Source organism: Oncorhynchus tshawytscha, linkage group LG13 (assembly GCF_018296145.1).
Source record: "Oncorhynchus tshawytscha isolate Ot180627B linkage group LG13, Otsh_v2.0, whole genome shotgun sequence".
Taxonomy (NCBI): domain Eukaryota; kingdom Metazoa; phylum Chordata; class Actinopteri; order Salmoniformes; family Salmonidae; genus Oncorhynchus; species Oncorhynchus tshawytscha.
In genome coordinates this window covers 38,747,934-38,758,974 of record NC_056441.1, presented here as the reverse complement: position 1 = coordinate 38,758,974, position 11,041 = coordinate 38,747,934, and the positions used below count along the sequence as shown (strand labels likewise).

Here is an 11,041-nt window from a genome sequence, read left to right as displayed (position 1 = left end):
ACATTTTTTCATTCGTCTGACATGCGGTTATAGCCTACAATTTTCTTGACATTTTGTTTTAATTATTGGGATAGGCTCATACCCACACTATTTATTTTGTTGGGACGCCATACCAGACCACCTTACTTTCACCCCTGGTTTTCATACAGATGTCTCAATTTCCGTTTTCCCTTCATTTTTCATATTCTTCATGTGAGTAGGTGGTCTCAGGGGGTTGAGATGCCTCTCTGTGTTCACACTGCAGGTACTGTCTTTCCTCTTATCTAATCTGGTCTGGGCCCAGCACTGTCTGCAGCCCAGGCACAGCAACCTCCCCATCGGCGCCAAACTCCCTCGGCCGCCCTTAGAAAACAGGAAATGATCCGTCTTCAGCACAGCTAACAGCCTGTGGAGGCAGGAGGTGGGGAGCGTTAAGAGAGGGGCCAAGGGTCAGACTACACTTCACCTAACATCCTGAATATGTGAGCCCCTAGTTGGAATTCTTTCTACTTCTGTCTACTTCTGAAGACATCAAAATCCTCTTTTTGAAGAAAACGTCCATACCTCCTGCACAGTGGAATGATTCCCCATCCTTCATCGTCCATCCTGTATCCTGCACTTCTATAGTGGAGGGAGCCGACCTCATCGCTCCTGTTCATTGTGTGTCTGGACCCTTCCTCACCCCCACCCTAGCCCCTGTATGGATTCCAGTAAGGGTTTCAGGTCAGCCCAGGAGCTAAGGGATAAGCAGCTGTTTGCAGGCAGATGTAATTTGTTCAACCTCTGATTAGGCCCCAGAAATTTCAACTATGAAGAGACACCAACGGTCTCGGCAGCATCATTTGACACCTCTGCAATCTGTCACGGCAGAGAGCAGCAGTGTATTAAGGGGCCGAGTTGAGGTGGAGACAAAGGCAGCTGACCCGTGCGCACACGGGTCCTCATAATCTCAGCACCATTTGCCTAATAGGAGGACTCACTCATGTGTCATTCCTCTGTGTTTCTCCTCTATTTGACTTGGTGTGAAAGACAAGGTATTGTCATAAGAGAGAGTGGCGAATTTCCTCTGTTTGGTAGAAATATAGAACCCCACTGGGCACACACTGGTTGAATCAACGTTGTTTCAAAGTAACTTGTCAGTGTATTGTGACGTGGAATTAACATGGAAAATACATTGGATTTAAAAATAAAAAAAAGTTGTCATGTTTTCATCTCATTTCAACCAGCGTTGTGAACATTGAAATTAGGGCAAAACCTTAATTTAAATACACTGACTTAACCTGACTAACAGGTTGTTACATCAATCGAATTTCCACATAATCATAAGGACTATGTATACATTGAATTTGTGTGGAAAATTCCACGTAAAAACATAAATATTTTAAATTGTGTTGAATTTCATGTTTAAATTAGACATATTTTATTTGACCATGTTTCAATGTTGATTATAAAAATGGTATATTTGAATCAATGTCATTGTTTCCACGTAATGCTATCAACCTAAATAAAGAGGTATATTGAGATAGAATTCCATGTCACAATACGCTGACAAATTATATTGAAACAACGTTGATTCAACCAGGGTGTGCCCATTGGGACCTGAGTGTGTATGTGTCAAAGGATGTTGTGGTGAGAGAGACTTGTGAGTGAATACATTGTAATGTGACCCCAAAATCGGTCTGTTTCAAAATCAGCACATCTTACATTAAAAAAAAAAAACGGCCAATGTATACCCAGATTGAAAACATTAGTGCATCACATGCTTTTTATTTAGTTTAACAACTTGACATTTCGACCACTTGTTACAAAAAAAAATGTAGTTGAATTAAAATATCAAATCTACAGTTTAACGAGGTAAAAGCAGAGTCATTTAAGGCACGTTTCTCAACTCTTGTTATTATTACTTCTATGGTTTAAGCTCAACTTCAGAACACCACTGTGGTTCTGGAGGAATAAAAACAAAATGGAGTGGCTTTCCTCAGGAAAGTTATTTCACATATACACTTAAATTATACACTTTTAGTATGTTAATAAACATGTAATTTCATAGTTTTACAAGTTCCATGTGTCTTTCCTGAACATGTAGCCCACCTTTAGTAACATTGTATATAAAACCGTGCATTCGTTCATGTTGTTTCATGCTGGTAGTAATGCAATACAAGTACACACAGTACACTTAAAGGAATCCTCCATTTTATGCCTCAGCCAAAACAACAGTTTCTAAGCTGCAATGATGAAAGAGAAAAACCTGTCTGGATCTGGGGTTCAGTGCGGTTGTATGTCTAAGCAAAGACACATTCGAGGGACGTTGTGGGGTGTTTCCAATAAAATGGGACTTATCTTTTGGTCAGTGGTTAGAGTTTCAAAATATGGACAGACCACATTTCTGTCAAGACCCTGTAGCCACCTCCGGTCATAAAAAAGGTGATTATTCATAACATAACCTCTTCCCCTTTTTTTGTAAAACACCATTGCAAAAGCAAAGCAAACTGAGGAGTACCATTTGAAAGGAACATTTATGAAGCTATGATCCAAGCGCACACAATGGCTAGGTAGTTTTTTTTAATTTTATGTGGTTCGGAATTGTTCAAATCATCTACACTTTGCTGTACCCAAATACTATATACTGTACAGTGTTTTCAAATGAAAAATCACCATCTGATGTTCAAAGGGTTCCAAAACTCTCAGAAAATGTATAATAACACCATCCATTTCTTTAACGCTTTCGGGGGGTAGATGTATAGCAATATTTGAGATGGAAAACTTACCATATTCATACAACATCTAGAGATAAATAGTGCATAATGTGCACTACCTTCAATTGGTTTGGTGTCACAAATAATGGTGTCCTTCTTATACACAGTTTTACTAGTTACGGTATGGCAATGCTTTAATATTATATATATATATATATATATATATATATATATATATATCTGTATTCTGTTACAGTATATTATTTTTTATATTTAAATGAGGAAAGAAGATCACCACATTTTTAGCCTTGGCAGTCATTGGTTGTCAGCCAATACCAACTGCAGATAAATCTCTGTCAGTTGCCAAATCCAATAATAACGTGGCATTTTGAACTTTGAAAATAATCAGCGCACTCTGGCAGGACAACAACTATATAAGTGGCAGCAAAACCATTGACTGAGCCAGGCTTGTTCTCAGAACTGCCTTTGGAGTCTGCAGTACATATAAGACCAACATTTTATACTGATGGTGACCTTGTGACTTTTCCTCTCCAGAAACGATCCAGAGTGACTTATGTAAAAACAACATCAAGTCATGCCAAATGTATTAGGTTATATAGCAATAAAAAGCATGAAATACAAAACATTGTTCAATGTCCCGATGTCTTGGTGCAACACCTCTATAAAAATGCCTTGTTCTCCCATATGGTTGTGAGAACATTCCAGAACATTCCAGATGCGTATAGGGAGTCGTGTGGTCTGAAGGCAGCCTGTCATGTAGTCTATGGGTAGTCGTGTGGTCTGTCATATAATCTTCATGTGTAGACGAAGTTGCAATGTTGCAGTCCGTTCCCAAAAAGGAGAGAAGTCTACCCCAATAGTCCACAGGCCTGGGGTGAGAGTCCACAAGCCTGGGGTGAGAGTCCACAGGCCTGGGGTGAGAGTCCACAGGCCTGGGGTGAGAGCTGAACTCTACTTGAGTTCATGCGTCAAATATTTTAAAAAAGAGCGAAGCAGTTTGTCCTCCGACTTCGCAAGGAGTTCATCACTCACAGTGTAGCTCTATGATAAGACGAGACCCCTCTCTCGTTCCACAAGCCCTCTTCCCTCCAACCACACTTCCAGGCTGACTCTGAAGTAACATTACCGAGCAACAGCCAGGTGGTGTAGAGTTCCCATCCGGACAAACTCCAAAGTCGTTATGGTGAGACGATAGTAACAGGGTGAAGCAGGAAGCATTCCTCCTAATATAGTTGTCCCATTGGCCTTACAGAGAGTGTAGGGGAGAAACTCTAACGTCGCGTCTGAAATGGCATCCTATTCCCTATGTAGTGCACTCATTTAAAGTATTGCACAATATGGGGAATAGGGTGCCATTCTGGACGCACTCGGTGTCTATGAGAAGTCCAGCGGACGAATCATCATGGTTGTTGCTCGTAGCGAGTAGCTGGGACCCTTAAAGTAGTGCCACTTGATGCCATTTAGCTTCCCGACGTGTTGCCCTTTGGTGAAGTACATTCCGTTGAGGTTGGACGGGCCGCAGGCGTCGAACCACCAACCTGGGCAGAGCAAAGAACAGATGGAGAGAATTAGATCATTTTATAAGCCCCTATGATAAAAAGTTGATAACAACCAAAGACAGACCTTAGTGTGTATGAAACGCCATTGCTTAAAGAAAGCAGAAACTTCACACCAGAAGGTCCTACAATGTAAACTTTGAGTTTCTCTATTCTGGTTCTGCAATGTTGAACCTTGACAGAATGCCACAGTGAACTCCCAACAGCAGCAATGGAGCAGTTGTTTAGACATAATTGCAAAGGTATTTAAGCATGTTAACTCTCGCAAGGCTGACGGCATCCACCGTTGTCCTCAGAGCATGCGCAGACCAGCTGGCTGGAGTGTTTAGAAACATATTCAATCTCTCCCTATCCCAGTCTGCCATCCCCACTTGCTTCAAGATGTCCACCGTTGTTCCTGTACCCCAGAAAGGAAAGGTAACTGAACTAAATGACTATCGCCCTGTAGCACTCACTTCTGTCAACATGAATTGCTTTGAGAGGTTCGTTTTAAGGACCTGTTAACTCTCAGTGGTATTTAGAGAAAGAGTAGATGTGCATGGGCTCAAATAAGCTCTGTTGGGATTGGCATTCAGAAGACATAAATTCCCTGCATATAATGCTGTTGTATGCACTTTTTTATCCTCTTGCTAATTTCTCCCTCAAAGGTAATGTATTGCTTTGCCCCTAGCACCAAAGAACACATGAAAATGAGCAAGACAAATATTTATATTTTCAGGTTGGCACAGTGTGGCATGTGTCAATCGATGGGTGATATATGGTGGGGCACAGCCTTTCGGCTCAGGTCTAAATACCAGTGCCAGTGTGAGCTGTGACATTTCACAGAAGACCTAACACTGAGTCCCACAGTTCGTTCTGTTGTTCTTGTCTTGGCATGGGGTCAGGGTGGCAAAGATTTTCCCATTGGTTCTTTGTGACTAAATCCATGATGATTTATTTCCGATTTGATCAGTATCCTCTGTGTTTTCCAGTGCTGGGCTTTTACTCTCGTAAAAACAGATGACCCTGCTAGAAACACTTGGTGATCTGTTTCCAGACCGGATAGTCTTTTGTCATTGTCACCTCAGTACACTAGTGAACATACAGTAGGACTGGGTTAGGTCTGTTCAGTATGACTGAGCTTGTGTGTACAACGGCCTTCAAAAAGTATTCACACCTCCTGACTTTTCCCACATTTTGTTGTTTTAAATGAATTTAAAAAGATTACTTTTGGATCAAATTAAATTTGGTGCCACTGATTTATACACAATACCCCTTGTGTCAAAGTGGAATTATTTGCAAATTCGTTAAAAAAATCGGAGCTGAAATGTCTTGAGTCGATAACTATTCAACCCTTTTTGTCAGGAGTAAAAATGTGCTTAACAATGTCACATAATAAGTGGCACGGACTAACTCTGTGTACAATAATGGTGTTAAACGTGATTTCTAAATGACTACCCCATCTCTGTACCCCACACACAATTATCTCTAAGGTAATTTGTAATTGCAGTGAATTTCAAGCACAGATTAAACCACAGACCAGGGAAGTTTTCCAATGGTTCGCAAAGGGCACCTATAAAATATATATACATATATATTAAAATACATTAAATATCCCTTTGAGCGTGGTGCAGTTATTAATTACACTAAGTCACTACTATGATACAGGCACCCTTCCTAACTCTGTTGCAGGAAGTGTCACTCCTGCTCTCCCTCTCTAGCTAAAGACACTGCTGGAATGTGAGACTGGCTTGTTGAATTAGGGGAAATACGCAGTCCTTAGATTTGGTTGGACAGAATTCCCCGATCCCCGATATTGTCTTCTCTTGCCATTGACCATAAACGGTTTACAAGCCTAGTCCTCCACTGGGGAACTGTCATACAGTGAGTAGGGTCACCTTGCTCCACTTACACAGCCAGAGAATTAGAGTCATGTTGAATCTCCCTGACACTTGGTACCCGGCCCATGGACATTTATGGTGCTAATTTGAAACCCCAAATGTGCTGTAGTGGGAGTGCAGAAGTTAGGAGATGCAGTAAGCTCCACACACGCCTCATTACTCTGTACTGTGGTACAATGCCACATGCACAGGTCCGTGTTAAAATGACACAACCCAGTCTCAAGGTTTGAGCTAGGAGGAGTCAGGCTAGTCTTGTAGTGGAACCAAGTTCTCTAGACAATTGACCAGGATGCATCACAAAGATAAATCTTCCTTTCCGCCATGATGTAGTGGTTTGTGGGGACTCTTCTCTTTGTGGGGACTCTTCTCCCCTACCACATCACTAAATAGGACATTATTGGGTTCTCTTTGTACCATGTCACAGTGTGGCAGTGTTGGGGAGTAGGGAACTTTATCTACACTGAACAAAAATACAAACACAACATGTAAAGTGTCCCATGTTTCATGAGCTGAAATAAAAGATCCCAGAGCTTGTTTCTCTCAAGTGTTGTGCGCAAATGTGTTTACTTCCCTTTTCGTGAGCAATTCTCCTTTTGCCAAGATAATCCAAACACCTGACAGGTGTGGCATATCAAGACGTTGATTAAACACCATGATCATTGCACATGGTGTAATACACTCTTCAATTGTACAGTTTTGTCACACAACACAATGCCACAGATGTCTCATGTTTTGAGGGAGTGCACAACTGGCATGCTGACTGCAGGATTGTCCACCAGAGCTGTTACCAGAGAATAGAGTGTTTATTTCTCTACCATAAGCTGCCTCCAACATCGTTTAAGAGAATTTGGCAGTACATCCAACTGGCCTCACAACCGCAGAGCATGTGTAACCACATCAGCCCAGGACCTCCACATCTGGCTTCTTCACCTGTGGGATTAACTGACACCAGCCACCTGGACAGCTGATGAAACTGAGGAGTATTTCTGTCTGTTTTAAAGCCCTTTTGTGGAGAAAAACGAATTCTGAATGGCTGGGCCTGGCTCCCCAGTGGGTGGGCCTGGCTCCCAAGTAGATGGGCCTATGTCCTCCCAGGCCCACCCATGGCTGCGTACCTGCCCTGTCATGTGAAATACATAGATTAATTAATTTCCTTATATGAACTCTATTTCAGTAAAATATTTAAAATAGTTGCATGTTGCATTTAGATCTTTGTTCAGAATAGTTCAACTAGTAATTTAACTACATTTAACTACATGCATTAGCTTGGTGGTAGTTGAACTCAATTCAAATCTTGGTAGTGTTTTCAGTAGTTAATTAAAAATGTTTTGCCATGTAGCAGTGTAGCTAACTACTGGAACTATACACACTTATCATTTTGCCATGGTCTTGCAATTTGAGGTCTGACATTCAGATATAGATATGATAATATATCACAAATATTTTGTAGTTACATTTTCAATGTAACTTTACGGTTAGCTTAACCTTTGCTTAACTTCTTCCATTGTGAAGTCATTGGTAGCTTGGTAAACTATATATTTCAACAATGCAGTTTGGTGCATTATGGGGACACTCTGGTACTTACCCCCTGTGAGCATGAGGGCACACTTGCAGATGCAGTTGTCGTTGTCCATGTCTTTGGTGCTGAAGTCTGCCCCGTGGATCACCAGACTGCTCTGCCTGCCTGCTGTCCCACTGTGACTCTTCAGGAACAGTCTGAGAGGAGGAGGTAGAGGACGACAAGAAAAAGGGGACAAAATAGAAGAGGGCGATTATAGAGGGAGAGAAGAAGACATAACACACTGTAAGAGACCTCCCGGGAAAGTTACATTTTCAGCAGTGATTGCCTGTGCAAATCTGTTCTGCAAACAGTCTCTCCGCCTGGGTCAACATGAATGAAATAAAGAGAGAGACGTGTAGACAAAGTTGTCTGGGAAGCTCCTGCAAGCCTCAGAGCAGCGATTTACAGTATAACAGGAGCAGAGAGACCCCCCACCAGGTCGTTAAGGGCTGACCCAGGTACAGCCCAATGTGGCACCGTCATGTAGGCTACATAACTCCCCTCCCACTGGTCCTAGTCCTCAGATACACAGTGTCCCTTCTTGTGTGTATGCAATGCACTATGCCCACTGTCTTCCCTCCTGTGGTCATACAGTACGGTGTGATACACTCTTCTCTGTCGGAATGATCAGAGGCCTGCTGCGCTTCCTATGGCAGGCCTTTTGGTGGAGATAAAGCATATTAATCCAAAGACGTTGTATGTTACAGTATTGCAGGCCTGCTGCCTGCAGGGCTGCTCAGTCTAACCTACACATGTGGTACCTGTAAATCAACCAAAGCCCCAGCTGTACTGCTGTGGTGAAAGACATAGTGAACCAGCGGGCACATACAGGAAGGGCAGGGTGGACCAGTATCATGGAACCCCTGTCTAGGGGCACCGTGGCTGGGGTGGGTTGAGATGGATGTCTCTGGAAGGTGGGTTGGGTGGAGGGGTAACGTAATGCTGTTTTCTCACGCCGTGTCGCTAGAATAGTGTGTTTTGTGGATTTCTATTTTTAGGTTGAGTGACTGGTATTGCAAGGTCACAAGACATTGTCTATTGACGAGGTGATTTGGCAAGTGTAATCTCACATCTCAATGTCATTAGGATGCTTGACATCGACTAATGTTGGAAGCTGGTTGAATATTTATTCCATGATCAAAAAGAGTCAATGACTCCAAACCATACGCCTTGGTGTCTTCCTCATCGATCCGCCCACTCCATGACTACCTTTCTCAGATCCAATCATCACTATCTTTCTCACCACTCAATCCCTAACAATTCTCCCCAACTGGGAATTGAATGGGGTCTAAGAGAGTCAAAGGGTGGGTACTTTGAAGAACCTCAAATATGAAATATATTTGGATTTGTTTAACACTTTTTTGTTTACTACATGATTCCGTATGTGGTATTTCATAGTTTTGATGTCTTCACTATTATTCTACAATGTAGAAAATAGTTTTAAAAAACGAGTAGGTGTGCCTAAACACACTTGAGTGTGTGTCATTGTGAATTGTGAAATCACTCTTGGTAAGAGAGCAGAAATGCTGTAGTGTCAATCCTCTCTTTCCTGCTGTGACCTGCATCATTAGGAGCTCATTCTGTGGCCTGCCTTTCTCTAACCCACATTATCACATGCCAAAGAGTTTTCTCTCACCAAAGATGGACTCTCAGAGCCAAGAAACTCTGTCAGAGTACCATGCCAATGTGTCTGCTCTGTGCTCTGAAACATGCTCTGTTAAGCAAAATCATTTCCTGAAACACATTGCCGTCAATCAGAATGGACAGGGGAGTAGGCGGGTAACAAGTCTTAGTCAAGTTGTGTTTTTTCCTATGAGAAAGGTTGGAAAGGCTTTTAAAAATAGATATTTATATAAAGTACCAGTCAAAAGTTTGGACACACCTACTCATTTAATGTTTTTTCTTTATTTGTACTATTTTCTACATTGTAGAATAATAGTGAAGACATCAAAACTATGAAATAACACATGGAATCATGTAGTAACCAAAAAAGTGTTAAACAAATCAAAATATATTTTATATTTGATTTTATATTTGCATTGAGGACAGCGTTGCGAACCCTTGGCATTCTCTCAACCAGCTTCATGAGGTAGCCACCTGGAATGAATTTCCCATTGCCCATTGAAAGTGAGGGGGGTGAAGTGTAGCCTACAAAATATGTGTACAATTAATTAATGCAAAGATATTACATTCTGATGTCCCTCAAACTGTAATTGACTGACACATCTGCTTGTAGCTGTGTGGTTTCAGGTTAGATTCATGAAGTGGAGACACTGGTCAGTGGTGTGTATTCTTGGAGCAAGTCTTTTAACATGAACATGACTCCTGTATTTAGACAGCTGTGTAAATGGATGATTTGTACGGAGCGAAAGAGGAAAGAAGTGACTATATCACTGTTGGGAATTCAACTAAGCCACTAAACCAATACTGTATTATGTAGTGGAGAGTCATAGCTCTAATCATAATGGTTTTATCTGAATCAAAGGTGGGTTGGATGAATAGAACATGCTGAAATTAGACATGGTATTGGGGTGATGAAATACTGTAGGGAGTTGCGTGTGTGTGTGTGTGTGTGTGTGTGTGTGTGTGTGTGTGTGTGTGTGTGTGTGTGTGTGTGTGTGTGTGTGTGTGTGTGTGTGTGTGTGTGTGCGTGCGTATGCACTTGTTTTCCTACATTATCTGGACCCCAATATCGTAACATTTCACCTTCATGTCCTGAAAAGTGATGGAAAACAATAACTTTTTCAAAGTTTTTTTTCAGGTCCTGAATTTGTTCAAATGTATTTTAAGCTTAAGGGTAAGGGTTTTGGGGTTAAGGTTTAGGGTTAGGTTTAGGGTTTTTGGGGTTAGGGAAAATATGATTAAAAAAATGTACACTCCAAAAAGTCCTGAAATTTCACGAAAACACAGCTGTGTGTGTGTGTGTGGGTGGGTGTGTGGGTAGTGGAAGGGTGGGGGTAGTGAGTCTTCATCTGTGACACGTGCTGAAGAACGACTCTGACCCTTTAAGACTACAGAAGTTCTTGCAGATACTCTATTGTAAGGCCCTCACCTCTCATATCACAAAACACAGCTTGAGTTCCTGGCAGTTTAACTTCTGTTAATTCCTGACCCACACAGTCCAGGATGTAGCCTGCTACTGCTCCGATAAAGAACAGACACAAGCTGTGTATTTAGAAGACATTTACACAGCCTTTCGACCGCACAGAGAAACATCGCCAAGACACATCATAAAGAGGGATTCTCCGCATGAAGCTCGTCCGACCTTAAAATAGTTTTTGTCTGTATTTACTGGGTGTGTTGTGTATTTACTGGGTGTGTTGTGTATTTACCAGACAATTTACCTCA

General features: G+C 41.8%; 1 protein-coding gene across 2 annotated transcripts in view; it reads right to left on the bottom strand.

The window, feature by feature from the left end:
- Positions 1–1,717: 1,717 nt before the first annotated feature.
- The window catches only part of LOC112264890 (angiopoietin-1), a 58,366-nt gene continuing 49,042 nt past the window's right edge, over positions 1,718–11,041 (bottom strand). For both annotated transcript variants that reach the window (XM_024441792.2, XM_024441791.2), the window contains exons 8-9: positions 7,718–7,848; positions 1,718–4,234 (exon numbers count right to left, since the gene is read on the bottom strand). In XM_024441792.2, coding sequence (XP_024297560.2) covers positions 4,071–4,234; positions 7,718–7,848 — 295 coding nt within the window. In that variant the 3' untranslated portion in view covers positions 1,718–4,070. The remainder of the gene's footprint in view (positions 4,235–7,717; positions 7,849–11,041) is intronic.